The sequence below is a fragment of the Aptenodytes forsteri genome, unplaced genomic scaffold (assembly GCF_000699145.1).
Source record: "Aptenodytes forsteri isolate BGI_AS27 unplaced genomic scaffold, ASM69914v1 Scaffold76, whole genome shotgun sequence".
NCBI lineage: Eukaryota > Metazoa > Chordata > Aves > Sphenisciformes > Spheniscidae > Aptenodytes > Aptenodytes forsteri.
Window position 1 is genome coordinate 2655194 of NW_008794444.1, and position 20342 is coordinate 2675535.

Genomic DNA, 20342 nt, shown 5'->3' on the forward strand with positions numbered 1-20342 from the left:
CTACTTTTACACAAGCTGCTGTGTTACATCCCATTTAAGCTTAAACAGTCAGTTCTCATCAGCGATATTGGTGTTAACTCCTGCTCTGATCATACGGTCTCATAAAGAAGCTCTCCAGTATCCGAGGATGTTAATACGGAGTGCAACAGTTGGAACAATTTAAAACAACTTCTTTATACTCTACATTTCTGTAAGGAATTCAAGGAAGCATTTGCATTAAGAGGCAAAGAATTTGGTGATTTTTAAGAAACTGTGTGACTCTCTCTTCAGAGCATGTTGTCCCCAGGCAAGGGCTGCTGTTCTTGTTCTGTGTTCACTTTAGAGCTCTCCTTCAAGCTTCTCACTTCCACCAATTCCTTCCCAGATCTGTTTGCAATGGTTGCATTTAGCAGGAATCCGTCAGTCCAGCCCTTGTGGAGAGCTGGATGAGGAGGTTTTGGCAGTGAAGGAGGGTAACGAGGCCTTTAGGAGAGAGAGGAGACTGCAAGACACTCCGGTTATACATTACCGCTTAGTGGTGTTGACAGACCCGGAGTTTCTGGCAAACAGGTTTTTCAAAGGATTCTTCGGGTGACGTTGCTGCCGACGCTAGGGCTCGGGGGTCCTGCTGCGTCTCGCTTCAAACCTGCTGACTGTACCTTCTGCAGGGTGGACGGCCAGCAGGGGGGAGACCCTAATGCGCGTCAGTCAAATTCAGAAAACCCAAAAATACTCTTCCCCAGGGATGTTGTGGTGCTCCCCTCCTGAGCACAGCTGCTGCGCTCCCCTCAGGCCAGAGGAGCTGGGCTTCCTTCGGCCCTTCTAGTGCCGTGTCGACGCAGCCTTTGAAAGCAGCGTGCAGGAGACTTACGGACCCTCTGAACGTCTGTTTGCAGAGGAAGTTGAGGGCTGGCAGGCAAAGAGCCTTTTTCTTTCTTCCCTTTTCCCCCCCCTCTGCTGCCCAGCTCAAACTTTACCCCAGGAGTCCTCTGCTGCGTGAAAAGACTGGGGCCAGGCAGCTCTTTCTCAGACTCCAACGTCGTGTCCCACCTGCTTGGATTAGAAGAGCCTTTTAAAACAGACCTCCGTCTTTTGCTTGTTGTTCACAAGTGATTTGGGTTATTCAAAACCTCCTTAAAACCGAAGTTTGTCCTGGCTGGGAAGGGCAGACCTCTCCTTTGCGGATGAGGTGCTCACGGCCGTATCCTCAGAGTCCGACCCGGCATCTTCGCCGATGCTCCAGGGGCAAAACGCATTCAGCAAGAAAATGAGGTAGGCGACTCAAAAAAAAAAACCACAAAACCCCAAACCCTTCAGAAGAAACAAGCTTATATTGCAAGGAGACTCTGCGACCTGCCTGCACAGCTGGTAATATTATGGTCTGTTTCTTGACCTCTAGTTAATGGGTTTGTCTGATCACTGCTGGGCTCTCTGCAACATCCTGTTCCACTGTGTTTCTCAGTGTTTGCTTTAAAAAGAGTCTGCGAAATTAGTGAAGGGCCTGGTTGTAACCAGAACCTAATTTAGCTGAAATTCTAAATTCTCTCTTCCTAAGAAAGAGCTGTGTGAAGCTTTACTTGATAGCAGTCCCTTTCTCTTGAATTTTAAATAAGGCGTGATGCATATGTTGCTCCAATGTTTCCCTTTTGCTTTCCTTGCACCCAGGATTTCAACAAGCGTTAGAGAACTGGAAAACTTCAGGAACATCTTACAAAATATGCGGTGAATTCACTGGAGAAAGAGAGACTTAAAAGTTTTACTGCTCGGCTGTTCTGGGTTCTCTAAAAATGGACAAACACCATCACTCCGTCGCACTCCCAACCGCTAACACGGTGAAGACCACTTGCTGGACCTCCTCTTCCCAGCTGACTCTCTGTAACCTGCTGATGACAAATATTGTGTACAAGGGAAAAAAACCTACTTTTTTTTGTGTATAAAAGCAGGGACTATATGTAAAGTTTATTTTATATATTGGAAGATCATCCTGAGTAACTTCTTTAAATACTGCTGTGCTATTTTGATGGATTAGACCTCTCTCTCTGCCTTCAGAAGCTGGAGGTGGGGCAAGAACTGTGACACTGAATAAATTTGGGGAAAATTCCTTGTCTGCTCCATGATTCCAACCAGCCCCTCCCTTACAGCATCTCTACGCTAACTTTCTGCTGCATTAAAAAAAAAAAAAAAAGACTGCAAGGGATCATAGGAGCCCCCTGTGCTTCAGAGCTGCTGCTGTACAAAGGTGTCTTCCTCTTCCTGGTGGCAACGGGCTGTTCCTGCTGGTCTGGGCGTGTTGTGGGCTTCAGCGCTTGCTTCCTTGTTGAAGGGAAGGGGAGATGAACCAAGGAGCAGCACGCTGGAGGAACCCCGCTACTCGCCGTTTGGCCAGCCTTGTGCCTCCATCCTGGCTAGAACCTTGCGGGAGCAACAGCGCTGGCCCCCCGCTGCCCGGTGAGGAGTAAAAGCGCGCTCTGAAAGGTGGCTCTGGGGTTTGGTCTCTTGTGGGAAGGAGAGGGCGGGTACACGACGAGGCTAAGGCAAACGCAGGGCAAGCACAGCAAGGCTCTACCTGCTCTGCTGTCGGGAACCGGAGGTGTGGCAGAAAACAGGCCTTCGTTACGAGCCCCGCAAAGCTGCTCTGCTTCCAGCCAGTGCCTGAAGGCCCCCCCCCCTCATTTAGGGCAAGGGGAGCCAGCAGTCAGCTGTACCTATGCACCCCAGCCGACTGTCCGTGGGGCAGCAGCTGCTGCCGGGACCCGAGTTACAGCCTCTCTCCTGCAGCAAGCGCTGGGCCCTGTTGGCCTTCCTGCCCCTCCCAGCCTGTTAAAGCAGGTTTGCCCTCTTTTGGGATCCGCTTGTCTCACGCTGGTAGCCGGGCAGGGCTAAAAAGGGAAAGGACGTACCCGCCGTGGGGCTGCCGCTCCTCAGAGGCGGCGCAGAGCTGCTCAGTGGCTGAAGCTAAGTTGAATTTTGCCGCTCCAAGGACAAGCAGCTGGGGAAGTAGGACAGAGAGCTGCCGTGGCAGAGCAGAGGTCAGCCACAGCCACCCATCTCTCTCAGCAAAGTAAGGGGCGAGACACCCTGTCCTACTGCCAGCCGGGTCCCGCAGGGCTAGCGCCAGCCCTGATTACACCATCCGCCTTTGCAACAGGGGCAAAGGACAGGGTCACGCACGGTCAGCACTGCCAGAGACCACGACACCCCCAGCACGGCCCCGTGCAGCAAGGGGGTGCGGCAGCCCCAGCAGCCGTGCTGCTTTTCACCCCAGAGCCCCCAAAACCTGCCTGCGGGGGCAGGTGCTGTTGCACAGGAAGATGCAGCGTGTGCTCCAGCTAAGCCGCTGCTATTTGCAGCAAGCTCAAGGCCACACAGATAAACCTGTGCAAGCGGTGCAAGGAAATAAGGGAAGCACCGAGTTACCGAGCTGAGGTTTTCAGCTCCGCCACAGCTCAGTGCTGCAGAGGCTGGAGGGATCGCAGGTCCCGAGAAGGGGACAAAGCACAGCCCACACCCTGAAGTATCTCCCAACCTGCCCTAGGAGCTGTGCGTGTGGAAGCAGAAGGCGATGAGGCACAGAGGACACGGTTTGAGCATGTTGTACCTCACGAGCTGGGGACAAGGGGAAGCACTGCATCCCTCTGGGCCACAGCCAGCCCCGAAAAACATCAGAGGATAAAGCACACTGTGAGGGCAGGGGGAAGGAAAGCTGCTCTGCCCTCCCCAGCCCCAGAAAACCACAGCTGCAAAGAGGAGCTGCAGGACCCCCTGCAAAAACCACCTCCAGGTGCTCTGCACCCAACCAGATTTAAGCCCAGAGAGGGACTCACAGGGATGCCACAGTCACACTGGAACGAGCTACACCAAGCCTGACTCAGCCCTCACAGCCCATCAAGAAGCAGCTTCACCGAGGTACCCGGTGTCTGAGATGTCCGGGGTCCTGTGCTGGCACAGCCAACAAGCCCCTGGCCAGGACAAGGGGGACTGCAGGACCACGACTGGAGCTGGCCAGGCTGGGTCACACCAAGAGCAAAATGGAGCCAGGCCTGCAGCAACCTAGCAGAGAAACTTTTTTTTTTTTTATTTCAACATAGTAGTGCTTGGTTACAGTTTAGTGAAGAACAAATAGGTACATTCATTGGCCATAGCTTCCTGTTGCAGCCAGCTGCTGCCTGACTGCAAAGCCAAAACACTGTTAAACCATACCAAAAAAAAAAAAGAAAGAAAGTTTAATTAAAGGCAACTATGCATTAAAAAAGTCATTGTACTTCTCAGCTATAAATTACTTCAGTAAAACATGGGACTGGCCCCAGCAGGAGCGGTCAGAGTTTCGAAATTAACAGCCATCCATACAAATGAATAAAACCAAAACACTTCGCCAGTCACTCACGAGTACATTAGCAACGAGACTCACTGCCCCGACCTGCCATCCTAACGCCAGGAAGATCGTATTGTTGTTGTGTGCTTCAGTGCAATATGAACAATGAGCCTGTAGCCCTTTAATTTTTTATTTTTTAATTTTTTTTTTTGCACTACGCTCCTTTCCCTCCAAAGAAAAAACTTAAAGTGCTCCTAGTGCTTTGGAATTTAAGCAAGAACAGGGGCCACTAGCGTCACTTACTGTCTTTGGTGACTTATGGGAGAAGAAAGAAGGGCAACGCACTGAGTCCAGGTCCTTCGTTAGCTTTGCCATAAGTCAAGCGGTGATTGAGATGGAGCAACCTGTTTCTGCACCCCAGCCGAGGCAAGGAGACAGGTCCCTTACACCACGTGAGGTGGAGCAGCCAGGAGAGCCACGGCAGGCAGGGTGGAACTCCCTGGTTCAAGTACTAGAGCAAGAGGGAGGTGCTGAGAGTTGTCATTTTGGAGCCTTCTCCAAAAAGAAGCAGGGGTTGCTCCTTTTTTTGGGCCGGCAAGAGCAAAGCAGGTTAGCAGGGAAGAGGCCCACAAGCCAGCACAGGAGACCACACAGAGGGACAGGATGTTCTCAGTGTGACAAGTGACATCTAGCTCAGTACAAGCAAGGTGGGTGATCGGGTGACCAGGCCATACTAGTGAGCACACAGCAAGTGAGGAGAGGCCGGGGCTGCGCCAGTGCTTGGGGTTTCTCTTGCACGCAACAGCAGACACTGAGGCTGGCTCAGGGTCCCTCTGACACCAGACCAGCGTCCCACGCCCAGAGCCAGGCAGCACCGTACCACTCCATGCACAGGCAAGTCCTTCACCCCGGCTGGGTCCTTCAGTGTCAGACTTGAGTTTGAACAGCAGGAGCAGCTCTAGGTAGGTTAAAAGCAGTTCCAGTTCAGGTTGTCACTAGAGGTCCCTCCGCAGACCGGTGCCTCCGTCCAAGTCTGTGTCCAAAGCTGCTTTGCTCATCCCCGCATAGGGCTGAGGAACAAGCCAGGAATAACATCAAGCCTCATCTCCAAGGGCCCAATGGAGCTATGGGCCAGGTCAAACTTGGCTATTTTGGTTAGAGAGAGACAGACAAACCTCCTCCCAGACTGACCCCGCACACTCAAGCCCTGTGTACACAGCTACTGTGGCAGTGGGAGGACTCCAGGCCCACAGTCCTGCCCCATGGCAGGGGAGGGGAGAGCAAGGAGCCCCAGGACCAGACCTCCACAGCATCTGCCACTTCCCTCTGCAACAGCGGGCATTGCCTCCACAAGCAGACAGACACCTCCTGCACCTCACTGGGGACCCCACCGGTTCACATTCACTTCAGGTTAAAACTCTTGGTTATCTGCTAAACGCAATTTAATACTGAGGGGGACAAGGGGAGCCCCACCATGGGTGAAGAGGAGGGGGGAGCAGGACTGCTCTCACCACCCACCAGTTAAAGCAGCCCTAGTTTTACATGTGCTTTGGGCCACACATGTTCCTGCACGCACACTCTTGCTGAGCCAGCTCCAGCTCTGAGCTTTCCCACAAGGCAGCAGCCTATAAAGTCTAGCCCCCTCGCTTGACAGAAGCCACCGTCCAAGCCAGCCCTCTTCCTTTGCCGTAAGCTAGTGGGTTGGTTCCACATAGTGATCTTAATGCCAGTAGGAGCACTTGATCTCACCCTCACAGGCCTCTGCTAGGATACCCTTTGAGCTCAGCTTTGAACCCACAGTCCTAGGTAGGACAGTTCAGCAATCGATCAGGTGAAACGAGGACCAGCAGTCAGAGCAAGACCACACTCAGCCCAGAGGCATCAGCCCTGCTGGGTGTGAATATGGCACAGTATGCTTTAACATTCACCGCAGGAGGCCCTGCCCGTAACACGCTCAGCTAACAGAGCTTCACACTCCCAAGTGAGTCAGGATGCAGAGTACTTCACTGAACACGTCTTTGCAGGAAGACAGTGCCTCTCCCAGCTATGGATGTGCAATTAAAAGAGTAACTAGAACAGTCTCAGACCAAGCACAGTCTGAGCAAGATTCGTTCCTTCCAAGTGTGCAGATAAAAGTGCAAATATGCATTTGATGTTTCTTTTCTAGTGAGGAAGCTCTGGTGCATTTAGCTGCCAACATCTTGAAGACCAGACCAAGAAAAAGCTTCCACAGAGTTCAGCTTCACTTTGCTACATGGTACCTTAAAGTCACAAGTTCTCTTGCTTACTGCCTGCAGCTGTAGGCTCAGTCCTGCTTACAGCTGCAGCAGGTAGTGGAATGTTTGTGTCGATGAGTTAGATGCTTCAGGGAAGAAGGAAAGAGAAAACCAGGTTACAATCCTATACATGAATGCCACTTCTGGGAAGAAAGGGACCTCGCAGCCTCTTCAGTTCTGTGGTGCAGGGTATGAGCTATGGTGATTATTCATCTCCGAGCCGCCTGCGGCAAAGAGCAAGGGGGCACTGTCTGTAGCGGCTTCAGGGAAGAAGGAAAGAAAACCAGGTTTTACAATCCTACATGAATGCCACTTCTGGGAAGAAAGGGACCTCGCAGCCTCTTCAGTTCTGTGGTGCAGGGTAAGAGCTATGGTGATTATTCATCTCCGAGCCGCCTGCGGCAAAGAGCAAGGGGGCACTGTCTGTAGCGGTTCCGCCGAGATGGGGACCCACCGCGTAGCTGTCATTCCCAGCCAGGGACCCATAGCAGCCAGGGCACTGAGGGGTGGCCAAGCTGGGAGGAGAGACAGAAAAACCAAACATGGACTCTTAGAGATGAATAATTTGGCTGCGGCTAGTCTCCGCTGCTAGGAAAAAATTTCTGCTCCCAGCACTGATCAGGGTGTCCAAGTCTGCAGAAGCAGGCTATGACATGCAGGCACCACATCTCCAAGGAACCTGGCTTTGAGGAAACAGGTACAAGGAGACGAGCACCAGGCCCTACAAAACTGGTCAAGAAGAGCCAGAACCTCTGAACCCCTCACTACAGCCCTGGGCAGGTGGAGTTCAGACCCCTGAGCAGCAAGTGAAGGACAGGGCCATCAGGTTTCCCCTTAATTTTGCTAGGGATGAGAATTCTCCCCCACACCAGGTGTTCCTGCAGAGTTTTGTCCCAGTTGACTCCCAGAGACCACATCCCTCCCAGAACTTCACCACCTCTCACTTTCCAGTGGAGAAACTCCTCCGGAGGTCATTTAAGAGCCCTCTGCCCCCACAGCTGAGGAAGGGTCCTAGCAAGATCAGCCCTCCTGGATGAGGCCTCCTGTCTGTAGCCACTGCATATTTCTACCTGTGAGCACCCAGTGCGATATCCACCTCTCAGAGCTGGTCGCTTCTGTCTAATAAAAATAGCTCCTTGTGAGCTGCAGAAGGGAACAAAAACAAGCTCAGTCAGACCGCCCCTTGCCCCATCCACCTTGCCCAAGCTTCCTCTTATACCAAGATTTTTTTCCTGAGAGTAGAAGCCAAGAGCTCTGTTGCTTCCACACAGGGCAGCAGAACAGCAGCTGTGCTTTCACTTGCCCAACAATGCTTACCCTCCTTCTCTGGCCCCAAGCCGTGACAAGTCATCATCGCTGTCGTAGCGCCTCGGATTGTCAAAGAAGTAGGCTCTGGAGCTGTAACTGTGACTATTGACCATCCCCGCCGGAGTCTGTTAAAGAGAAAGGAGTTAGGCCAGAAGTGAGATATTTCTGACAGTCTTCCTAAAGGCCTGCCCCCCCTGCCCCAGGCACTTTGGGGCTCCTCCCTGCACAGGGGTACTCGAGCTACAGCAGCTTGCTCCGGCCTACCAAGTTCTGACTCAGTCTCTGAGCCCGGAAGAACAGCACCACGAAAGTCGTTGGCACCAGCTCCCAGAGGAAGAGGACCACTCCAAACACCACATATTCTTCACTGCTCACTTCCACATGCACCTGTGGACAGAAGTTGAGGTCTCTGTATAATCCTAGCCATCAGTGGAGCTACACAGCTCCCAAAGCTGGTCACAGCACACAGCTTAGAACGAGGAATGCAGAGAAACCCTTAAGAAGGCAGAGTCCCTAAACCAGAATAGCAACCCTTACCTGACTGCTGCTACTGGTTTTAGTGAGCTAGTTCTCTTCAGTGTACTAGCAGGGTACTGTTGGCTCCCTCCCTACACCAGCGACTCTCCCTTGCACACAGCCACACCTGATTAAGCATTGCTTTTCTGCTCTAGTTGACTTGTTCCTCCTCTCCCCCAAAAGAGGAGCTGACAGGCTAAAATTGAAGACCACAACAGGGAATCCCTCCTGAAGAAGTAGCCAGGTAGAGGAAGATTCAGGTTTGCTCTGGTGGAGAGAGCAAGCAGGGCTTCTGAAGGCAGAAAGCCAGCTCGTCTGGGGATTCAGTGAAACAGGCATCCCCACGTAGCCCCCTTTTCACCTGCACATGCCCTCACAGGATGGTAGAGTAACTGCCTTTCACTTTACTAGCTCTGGATTGAGGGCCACAGACACTCACCTTGTCCGAAAGGTTGTCCCAGCCATAGTTAAAAGGACCAGGAACATTGTCTGGAGATATGGCCACAGCTACCAGGTTATAGCAAGCCCTTGAGGAATACAGAAGAGCGACTACAGATCCCACAAGAATAGCCTGGCAGACAGATGTTCCCTAGAACAGGAAGAAAAAACAGTTTCAATACAGACCTTCCTATAGAGCTGCAATTCCCCCCCTCCTTTAAATGCATGAGAAGCTGTACAGGCAAGAATGACCTAGAACATTTGTATGTTGTTGCTAAAATATTCAGAGCTGGTTAAGAGCTTCCTTGTGTGATGAGTTCACTGCAGTAGCAGTTATACAGCCAGTGTCACCAGGGAGCAGGGAAGACTCGAGGCACAGGAGCATCGTTCTCAGGATCTTAGCAGTCAGCTTCAAACTGGTGGTCCAGAGAGATGCTATCCCACCCACTGCCTTACTGCGGTAGTCTCCAGAAGGCCAACCAACAACCATCAAGAAAGTCATCTTGCTGCTTCTACACCCTGATCAGACACTACAGCAGAGATGTCCACCCGGCTCATTCACTCTGCAGCAGTTTGGCACCCCTGACATTGAACACAGCATTTGTCTAGGAAAGAAGCCCAAATGTTTAGGGTGGGCAACTCTGAGAACAGGCAGAAAGAACCAGCACCTGAACCCCAGCGCTGCTGTGGGACAAATCAGGCTTTGCTGTACACGGAGCAGCGTGCTAAAGGGCTGCTAGATGTTGCGGGACCCCTGCCTCCTGCGAGCCGTCCTGTGCTGGGTGAAGAGCAGCTTTCTCCACAGTGTTTCAGACGCAGTGCTGTCAGAAGGATAGCTGCGTGAGGTACCTGAGGGTCACGGTACCTACCTTTCCTGGACGGCTAGCCATGGGAGAGGAAGCTACTTGAAGATCTGCAAGTGTCTCCATTTCTTTGCTAGATACACCCGTGAAGCCTTTTAATAGCTACTGGTAGCCACCAGTCACTGCACTTCAGAAGCCAGTAAGTGGGCAGACAACCACATCCCAGCAGCTGATTTGCCTCTGTATTTAGAGAGACAATCAGCTCAGGAAGCACATCTCATTGACCTGCTCCACATCCAAGCTATAGGTACGCTAGCTCTATTTTCCTAGCTTTACAGCACTTGCTCAAGACTGTCTTGGAAGAGGCAACGTGAAAGTGCTGCTGACAGACAAGTGCCTGTGACACCACCAAAGCACAAGAACACAGCCTGCCCTAGCACTGTTAGCTGAGCCCTTGGTATTCAGGACAGCGGAATAAGAGGCAGAAAGGCTAGTGAAGCAAGTCTCCAGCTGACAAGGACCATAGTATAGGATTTGGCAGCAGTTCAATAGCACAGCCGCCCTCTCAAGTGTCAAATGGCTCAAACCTTCCTACCTTCAGTGGAGGCAGCAGCCTCACCGGGCCCCTCCAACCTTGCTGTATTGTTTTGAGTCAGCAGGTCCACAGCTAGAGTCCAGGAGGCAGGACAGCCTTTTCAGGCATTTGTTTAACACTTCTGCTCATCCCCACCCTATTTTTGCAGCTCCTCCACAACACAAAGTCAGGGGATGCCTCCAAGGCAGGGAAGGGAGACAGCATTTGAATGCAAGAGACCTTTACCAGACAGTCAGGTTGAGTATTCAACCTGAGAGCAGGCTTCTTGAGAGCATGTCATACAAGAGCACAGCCCCACAGGCAGCCTCAGGCATGTAACTAGAGGAAGTTAATGCATTCGTAAACTACTGCTGGGTGAACTTGATAAGTTAGTGTCCAGGGCCAGTGAGAGCTGGATACCTGGCCCATGCAAGGAGGGATGCGAGCAGGTTTGCAGCTTAGTCATGGCTCCTCTGTCTCACTTCAGATCACCTGGCTGCAATCTGCAGCCTCTGTGGACAGCTGTCACCAGAGCCAGCTAGGCAGCCACTCCCAGGATTCTGGGCAACCACCGAAGCTCTCTGCTGCTTAAGAGAGCCAGACTTCTCCTACAGAAAGCCTCAGCTTCAACCTTGACAGCACAGCTCTGGCCACCCTCTCAGCTTTCACTCAGCTGCCCTCTCTAAAAGAAGGGGCAGTGGACTGCAGCCACTTGAGCTGTCATGCAGATGGCCTGCTAAGTAGCAAGGAGATGCCTCCAGCCAATGCAAGGCAGTTGCCTGGATCCAGAATGTCTTTGTAGCAGTGTCTGCTGCAAGGTGGCTTGTCACCCTCCTCATCCTCTTGCTGAGGGGGGACAGAGCCATCCAACAGCCTCCAGGAGCTCTACACTCTGGGCAGCCTCTCACCTGAGCCAGGCCTGGCAGCACTTTAAGAGCATACAGATTCACCTGATTGATGACACATTGGAAATAAGGTCTCTGCAGGAGGCCAGAGCCCCACCTTCTGACACCTGGAAAGAGGTAATTCAGAGCATATGGGGTGAGGAGCTGTACTACTGGGAAAAGACAGTAGCTCAAAACTACTAGAGCCAGGCAGCTGACTTCCCTGAGCCTGACTATGCTCAAGTGCTCAAGTTTTTCCTATAGATGTTTCCAGGCTCATCAAGAGACTGCTGTCTGCCCTTCTCAACAGGCCAGGTCCCCACCCTGGAATCACTGCCTTTGATAGGAGTGATATGGCTTCCCAGAGGAAGAGGAGGCAGCTCAAGCACACACTTAATTGCAGCCTACTGCCACACTAAGGTGAGACTGCTGGTGTCTTCTCAAGCAAGTAGGAAAGTGGATCAGAGTTGTGTATGTTCAGACCCTCACCCATCCTTCTGCCTTGGGGCAGGACCTACAGCAACTTTCTCCTCCCCTCCTAAAATGCTCATCTCATCCAGGACAGGCGAGCACTGCCTCTGGCTCAGGCAAGCAGGCAGCTAAAGCTGGACTGCTGGGGGGATCCCCTTTGCAGAGTTGTTATGCATCTGCCAGAAATAACAATATGCTGCAGACTTTACTGTCCTTAGTGGCAATATACTGCAGAAACTGCATCTGCTACTCTTAGAGAACCCTCTCTTCCAGTCAAACCCTAAGTTATACTTCTAAACCTGAAAAGCATAAGCAGCTCTTAAGTCTCCTGTTGTGCCAGCAAAGCTGCAGACAATGCATTCCCCTAAAATGTGCAGGGCACCTCATTCCTACAGCAGGAGCATGCACTTTCTGGACAGAGGAGTCCAAGAGCTGCCACCTCCACCCTGGAAGGAATATTTGAGCAAGAGTAGCTCAGGTGCAACCAGGCCAGCATTGCTCTAAGTAAGCACACACAGATCCAGTTGAGAATCCAGCTGATGATGGTGCAGTTCCAGTGTAGTTTACAAGGCATTTACCTACCTTAGACTCGAGGTAGACATTCGCTGAAGACATCTTTCCCAGTTTGCACATGCAGCAAGCCAGCGAGATGGCACAGAGGATGAAGAGGCTGTCGTTGACCAGGGCACGGGCAAGGACTGTCCACCTCAGCTGGTCCTCCGGGACCTCACCATGGATTAACATTGCACAAGTTAAGTTCACAACTAAGAAGAGGAGGCTGGTAAATATGGAGCCCAGATACAACAGGACCCTGGAGAGATGGTGGGGGAAAAAAAAAAATGGAGTTCAAGTCAGACAATTCTGGTGTTGTTCTCCACCACCCTCCTGTCTCATCAGGCAAGAGAACCTCCAAGCATGCCCAGTGCTCTGCTTGCTGTGAAGATCAGACATTCCACCAAGTTTCAGTGGTTGTATCGACAGCCCAAGTCTACAGAATATTTGTTTGAGCTGCTCTCATAATGCATGAGCAGTGTAAGTAGTCATGAGTTACAAGACTCATCTTCTGACAGTCAGGTTCTTATCTTGCAGATTTTAAGCATTGCTCTAGCTCTGCATTAACTTCAGTCAATAAGCTATGAGTCATCACAACCACTGCAACTTCTTTATTGAAAGCCACTGGAGCTTGCATTTTCCACTGTGGGTTTTGCTAGAAATGGCTAGGAAGCACCTGGGCTGCACAAACAGGTCCCACCTATTGCTCAAGCCTTATCCTGCAGATCTTTTTCTGGGGGTGGGACAGCTCAGAATGACCTCAAGAGTTCATGTAGTTTGCTAGCAGCACCAGTACTGGGATGCTGATGACATGTATGGAGGCACACAGCACATGCTTTAGCTTCCTTGGTACCCTTGAAGCTCCCAGTCCTGCTCCAAGGCACAACACTGATCCTTTGTCAGAGCACAACAAGGTATGGCACTAGCTCTGTTCAGTCTTTGGGTCTGAAGTTCCCATTCCCAGCACCGCAGCACAAGTTCACCTTAAGCCAGCTTTGAAGGCAACGTTAGAAAAGTATCACTTACTTGTACTTGTTGAATTCAGCTGCACATTTCACTTTGAATATGACCTAGGGGAAAGATTTGCACAGCATTACTTAACATGACCTACAGTTCTCCTTTAAGCTTAGTAAAGATATATACAACAGGGAAGCCAGCATCCACTTGGACATCTTGAAGGACTCCAGATTGTCTATTAGCACCAAGTCTTGCACTGGACCCACATGCAAGAAAGACTGGTATTCTTTTTCCGGCAAGAGCCAAGCCCAAATGTAGGTGTCCAATAGGCATAGAATCCTAAAATCATTTGGGTTGGAAAAGACCTTCAAGATCGAGTCCATCCACAAACCTAACACTGCCAAGTCCACCACTAAACCATGTCGCTATAAACATATTTAATATCATATATGTGACAAGGACTTAAATAACACCACACCTAAGGACTTCAAGAAAAGCAGGGAGTTTAGCAGTCACTAAGAACATTCAAAAATACATCTTTGCCCAGTGTTCTGTGCTGCATATTTTAGGACCTCAATCACACTTGATTCTCCTGTTGGAGAAGGCTGCTTCAGCTGCTGTGCTTTAGCAAGACAAATAGCTGATCTAAAATAGCCCTCTGGTATTGGATTATGGACCCATAGGCCACAGCAAGCATTTGGAGCTCACAGCTCCTCCACCCTTAAGATGTCTGTAGGTCAAATACACCTGAAAAGTAACTCTGAGATGGTAGGAAGTCCTCCAGAGGTGGAAGGCCCAGCCTGCCAAGTTGCATGGCACACTTGACAGACAAGTGTATTAGTCTGCAAATAACTGACTGTCATCTATTTCACTCTTCAAAGCAACACGCACTCTGTCCAAGAGTGGATCTGGGTTCTGTGAATCTCCTCACCACACAAGGGATTAGGAGTCTCAAGCTGAAAGTTGCACAAGAAGGACCGGTGCTTCAAAGCAAAGGCTCACAGGCCTCTCCTCAGACTGCAGGGTACTGAAGCCATGCCTGCACCCCCAGCCATTTGGGTTGGGAAGGCTGGAGGAGAACCATCAGCTCATACTCAGGCAACACTCTTTCCAATATGGCAGACAAGCTTCCATGTCCCTTTGGGCTGGAGGGTGGCTCCTGATGAAGCCTACAGGGGCAGGACTTCTAGCCTAAGGAAGTACAGACGGTTTGGGAAGGTGCGGACACACTCCTAAGTCACAGCTTGGATGTGAGCACAGCAGTCCTGCTGCAAGGGGACAGGTAACTGGTGCTCACACGCGGTCAGGGCAAGCAGCAGGAAAGCAGCATGCTGGCAGAGCTACATGGGGCTCGCTTGTCACACACTGATTCAGCACAGCCATGGCAGGAACTGGGTTTTGTCCTGCAAAAAATGCAGATCCTGGTACAGACCCCACCAGGAAGGATCCCAGAGCTGAAGGTCACATTCAGTCTCAGACAAAGCTCGTGTCCTAACTAGAGGCTTTGAAGGAACTTGGGAAGAGGTAGAGAGCCATCTAGCCAGATCCAGCAGACATGTACTTGTGGGGTGAGCACAAGACCACTGTGGAATCACTGCAGAGGTGTGGAGGTTTAGTTTCACTGCTTCTGCAAGGAGTCCTCCCCGCAGCTTCCAGACTGTGGCTGCGGTGAAGGATCACTCCTCTCTTACAAGGCACCCTTAGTCAGCTTTTTTTCCTGATGGGATTTCTTGGCTCCCACCTTCCAGTCAGCACTGAGGTAGCGATGGCACTCCGAAGCTTCAGAACTCAGGCTCCTGCCAACAGGATTTCCAGAGACACTTCAGGATTTGAGGGTTGTCTGATCCACTGTAGTAGTTTCAAGCATTTGAAAGCCCTCCTACAGGGCATCGGACAGCTTCAGCAACCCTGTTCTGAGAGCCAGTTTCACTGTCTGGCTCCTCTCCCCAGTCTGAGGGAGGATGAACTCAAGAAGCACTTAGTGGGGAACAAGACACAGTACTTCAGCAGAAGGAAGTATCCAGTCCCCATGACCGAGGGGCACAGTACTACAAGCAGTCTCTGAAGCCCTCTACCTGGTTGTCCTGGCCTATTCCAGCCCAGAGAAGTACAGAAGCATGGCATAATCCACTCTGAGCCCCAAAGCTCATCTGAGTTACAGGAAACCTGGGCCTTGGAAGGACCATGTGGTGACTTCAAAACAGAAAAATCCCCAAATCCTCCCCTATCCTTAGTTTGCCTGTAGGCTACATTCAAGCACTTCAGGAGTGTCAAAACAGACATCAAGGACATCCAGCTGGGAAACCTCCTGGTTCAGCACCCATTCACGCAGCATGGAAATCCACTTGAGGTATTTGTACTTCTGCTTTGTCTCCCAGAAGAGCAGTCTGGAACCGCAGCCTCTGAACAGCAGAGCAAACAAAAGTCCCTGGCTTGTATTCCAGCTGATCACCCTGGGTGAGAACAGCCCCTCAGCTGAGCAGGGAAATGCCACCAGCTAACAAAAAGATGCCGGCTTCCGCAGCTGCAGCAGCCCTGTGCAAGACAGTCTCCCAAGACTCTCCCCTGCAGCCCCAAGCCCTGGGGACTAAGGCACACAAAGCTGTCTCAGGATTAAGAGTGCAATGGCAACCCAAGACTCACACTTGGACGGCTGCCACTAAAAGCAGAGGGACACCACAGCACCAGCCTCACACTTTTATTAGCCCCCAGCTATTTAGTCCTATAACTTCAGGAAAAGAACAGGCATCACTCAGTTTACAGTGGTTTTAGTTAAGACACAGTAACTCATCTGAAGGTTGCTTTTTCTTCACAGGGCCTGGGTCAGCAGGTGACACCAGTAGTGTTCACAATGCACCTTTGGGTTCTTATCCTTGAGACAATCTTGCAAGACTTTCAGCACTGGATTCTCTCTGCTGCTTTCAAAGCCCAAGGACAGCTGATGTAGAGAGTTCTGCTGTGAAGAAGCCAATGCAGAGAGCTCAGGAGTAGTCCTGTTCTTCATAAAAATAGGAAACACAGACCCCTGCCCTCAAACAGGTGCATTATGCCAAGTTGCTAGTAGCAACCCTTGCTAATTGAACAGTTCCTTCAGTTGCTAGCTGAGAGGCCAGCCCCAGAAGTCACACAATTGCCTGCTGAAAACAAGGAACAGATCTCTGCTAGCCCAGAGCAGCAGGACTGAGAACCTTTACTCCTAAGCGAGCCTTTTATAACAGTTAGGCAATACTCAGTTGTCTTTCTGGAGCCACAAGTCCTTTAAGTGCTTCACATCAACCACAGACTTGGGAAGAAGGCAAGGCCAAGAAGGGCTACAGACCTCAAAGTCCCCTGTGATGCTGGAGGCTTTTGTTTTTGTGATGACTGGATATATTTCACAGAAGTGAATACCTTGCTCACATCACTGAGCCCAGAAAGTGAACTTGCTAAGGGTATGTTCTCAGAGCATTGTTTAAGAAACAGACTCATCCTTAGAAGGTGTACTGGAGGTGTCACAGCTGTAAGAGAAGATGACAAGCGACAGTCACCATATCCCACAGATGGCTCCAAGGACCACTTTCAGTACCTGTACAAGCCAGGACCTTAGCCCTAACGTTGAGCCTCAGAGAGCACTTCAGCTTGGTTTTGGTACAGCCATTCACAACGGATCTGAGAGATCCAGGAGAGCCAGAAACTTGTCATTGTCTGTCTGATGGAATCAAAGTCTCTTTTGTTCCATAAAGAAATCATGAGTTTGGGCTCTCGAGATACAAGACATAACCATGTCCTGCCTTGACACGAACACAGCCCTCAATCAGTTGCAAGAACATCCACAGCCAGATTAGATTCCTTCTCTCGCCACAGTCATTCAGCACCGAGCATTGGATCAGAGCAGAGACTATTCTGGGACTACACCCCATAACAAGTGTTCAAGCCCCCACCCACCCCTCAGAGGAAAAGTTGGAACTATCTGTGAGGAGGATCTCTCACCATCCCCACTAATACTGAGATAATCCTACACCATCATGAACACAAGGTGCAACTTGCATGTACCCTGATTTCCTAGAATAGCTGGTTGCTGGCATGGCCACCTGTTCATTTGGGAACCAGGGGGCCCATGGGAATCATCAGCTATGGGATGGAGCAGTTTTGAGTTTAAGTGACCCCTTACCAGCTGTCCCTCTGAGGCAGAGGTGTCTGCTAGGCAAGGAAGGTGGAAGAGTGCAAGAGCGGATGGAGGCTTTTCCAGTTTTCCATCTGAGAAGGCAGGAAGATACAGGACAGCAAGGACAAACGGCTCCCAGGCTGGATGCTCTTTCCATGCATGTCTGCTCCAGTGCAATTAGAGCAGCAAGGGATGAGAGAGGCTGATGTCATCTAATCAGATGGAGCACTTAAAGAAACCCACACAGGTTAAGGGTTATGGCAACGCCAGTCTGGCAGAGCAGCCCATCAGAGCCTCACCACTCCAGCAGAAGGCCTTACTCATTGTTGCACACAGTTGCTGACTCCCAAGCGAGGCAAGGATGCCAAGTGCTCAAGAAGGTCTTTGAAAGGGTCAAGATGAATGTTGTTGTGGCTACATTTCCATGTACTGTGCTCCTGACAATGACCTGGGGGAAAGCAGGAACTGGCAGAGTCTTGGGAAAGGCAGCATTACTCAAGCAGATGTCTAGCTGGCAGCAGAGGAGCTATTCCAAAAAGCAAGGCAGAGAAGCACCCTGAGTTGGATATCTGAGCCATTGTTCTGCCTGTTTGAGGCAAGATTGGGAGTGGATCTGAGGAATTCTGACCTGACATACTCTGAACTTCAGATTTCCTGGAAAGGAACTCATTCTTTTACAAGCTGAAGCAGAAAGGAAGAGACACGCTGAAGCAAAAGGCATTACACCTTTTGATGTTCCAGGTAGAAATAAGGCAGTGACAAAAAGAAACTGTCACCACCAAATAAGCATCCCACACGTGTTTTGTCAGGCCTCCACGTCCCCTCAGGAATCTCAGGGGCCAAGAGGGGATAGGAAAAGGATAGCATCTCCCCACAGAAAGGAGAAACACTAGGCAGTTTCATGAGTTTGAATTTTAGCCCCAGAACAGCCTGAAGTGCAAAATAACGCTAGCTCTCCCTGGGTATTTGTTGTTTCCTGGAGCTCTTCCCCCACCCAGCACCATTTAATCCTCAGCTTGTACATAGCCTGAGGAGCTCCGTAAATCAAGCAAGATTAGCTCAAACAACATGCACAGGCCACATTTTCTTCCACTGCTTAGACAGATGCCATTTCTCCAGCATCTCCACAAAGGAGGCACTGTGTACAAAGACAATTAGCCAGGCCTTCAGCACAGAAGCAGCCTATGCTTTTATCTGAGGGCACCTCAGACCAGGATGCCACCCCCAGAGTAGCAGAAGCCCAATGCCCTTCTATAGGTTGCTACCAACTGGCCCTTAAGAACTGAGAACGGATGGGCCCTCCACAGCAGGTTCTGCTTGAAGTCACACTAGTAAACATACCAGTCACCTCTAAATCTTGAGCCACTTGAGCTAAACTGCTGTGGTTCCACCATAGCTTCTCTCCTTCCTCCAGGTAGTGACAATTCTTGTTTAATTACACCCTAAGCCCCTTTAACACAACTCCTCCTGTGCTTTAAGAGAAGCACTGAACACAGCCAAGCCACACGCGTCTCAGCACACGACACCCTTCTGTCAAGAGAAGGGTGGGCTAGTTTTATCAGCCTGCTCCCCACACAGAAGAGGCCAAATATCAATACTGGGCATCATTTCTTTTGTTAAAATGGAAGCCAGAAAAGCACCAAAGGCTTTCAGTCCATCTAGCCGCACTCTTTCTCCAAACGTCTGGAGCCGCAGACTTCACTACCTACCACCACTGTGAGTTCACCCACAAACACCACAAAGTGCTTGTGACAGCCAAGTGTCCGACCCTCTCTGTAACTAAGCATGCATAGCCATTTTAGTAAGTCATTTTATCCTTCCCCACTCTAGATTCTGAGCTCTTATTTCCTCAGACAGGATTTCCCTTGGCTCTAGGTCTTCAAGGAGAAAGAAATGGGGTATATTCAGCCAGAGTCCACTGAAAAACAGATATCGTGGGAGGAAGGGATGCCTGAGAACCTATTTGAATTTACTTTGCTGTTCTTTAAAGGAACCTTTTAACAAGCCTGCAAAGAGGCAAATCTGCTGTCAAGTCCAGTAACTTAGTGGAAAACAGAAATCCAGCCACTTTGTGGTACCAGAACACAGGATCCCCTCCTCAGCTTGCCTTTCAAGGAACACAAACACCTACTAGTTGGAGCAATTGGTAGGTCAGGCTCCCTTTAACAGACAAGATGGATTATGCACACTATGCAGCATTTGTTATTTTGCTGCCACTTGATCAGCAGCATATCTAACATCAACAGCTTTTGCAACGGGCAGTTTACCCCAGCTTCCAGGTGTTTGTGTCAGAGGGGGAAGAACCAAAACAGCTGAACAACCCAATTGCTCCAAGTCTCACATTATCATGTGAATGTCGATGTCCTCGGGAAAATGAAATCATAACTCCCATCGGTGACACATCGGAGCGATGGAGCGATTTCGCTGTGTGTTAGCGATTCCTTTGTGAGGCTGGCTAACAGCTGAGAGCTGCAGAGCAAAGAATCTGAACAACAACAACAAAGCTGGAAGGAAAGTACTGCCTATTTATGAAACAAGTCACCAAACTGGAAGGCAGGCAAGCAAAGGGCTGCTCACAAGAAACTGGAGCAGAAACAAAATATTCAGAGGAGAGAGGGGAGGGGAGAGCCAAGGCTTTAAAAGATAAAGACAAGTGAAAGGACTAGAGAAAGGAGGATAAAAGCCACAAAACAAGTGATGGGGAACCCAGAAAAGGAGGAATATGGCTCAGCAACAATAACGAGCAGCTCCGCACTGTCCCAGCAGCAATCTTTATGCTACGAGGGGGCCCACCTCTCCAGCCCGGGGCTGTTGTCTGGGGAGGCAGAGGGATCTCGGGGTTTTTGTCTGACAAAAAGCTGCAGAACAACAAGCCCAGTTCACAGCGGAGCGGAGAGATGGAGAGAAGGAGGGAGCGCAGCAACAATAGCAGAAGAGGCTCTAGCTGGTGACGTAATGGTTGGCATCAATCCAGGCCAGAGCAGCCCCTGCTGCTGCCACTTTCTGGTCCCCTTTAGAGAAGGGGAATCAATCAAAAAAAAGATGCAAAACAGTCCCCCAAGAGACCCCCCCGTGGCACTGCCACCCCTCGTAGGGTTGCAAAGGGGAAAGCCCCACCCGGGAGCAGG

General features: G+C 50.6%; 2 protein-coding genes across 2 annotated transcripts in view; one reads left to right on the forward strand and one right to left on the reverse strand.

Moving 5' to 3' along the window:
* Nucleotides 1–2067, forward strand: part of ERO1A (endoplasmic reticulum oxidoreductase 1 alpha) — a 22574-nt gene extending 20507 nt beyond the window's left edge. Inside the window, exon 16 of the mRNA XM_019474777.1 lies at nucleotides 1645–2067. Coding sequence (XP_019330322.1) covers nucleotides 1645–1705 — 61 coding nt within the window. The 3' untranslated portion in view covers nucleotides 1706–2067. The remainder of the gene's footprint in view (nucleotides 1–1644) is intronic.
* Nucleotides 2068–6910: 4843 nt separating this feature from the next.
* Nucleotides 6911–20342, reverse strand: part of GPR137C (G protein-coupled receptor 137C) — a gene marked incomplete at its 5' end in the record, with an annotated part of 17020 nt that continues 3588 nt past the window's right edge. Inside the window, 6 exons of the mRNA XM_009289889.1 lie at nucleotides 6911–7082; nucleotides 7885–8000; nucleotides 8140–8262; nucleotides 8831–8980; nucleotides 12144–12372; nucleotides 13140–13183. Of these exons, the coding sequence (XP_009288164.1) occupies nucleotides 6911–7082; nucleotides 7885–8000; nucleotides 8140–8262; nucleotides 8831–8980; nucleotides 12144–12372; nucleotides 13140–13183 (834 nt within the window). The remainder of the gene's footprint in view (nucleotides 7083–7884; nucleotides 8001–8139; nucleotides 8263–8830; nucleotides 8981–12143; nucleotides 12373–13139; nucleotides 13184–20342) is intronic.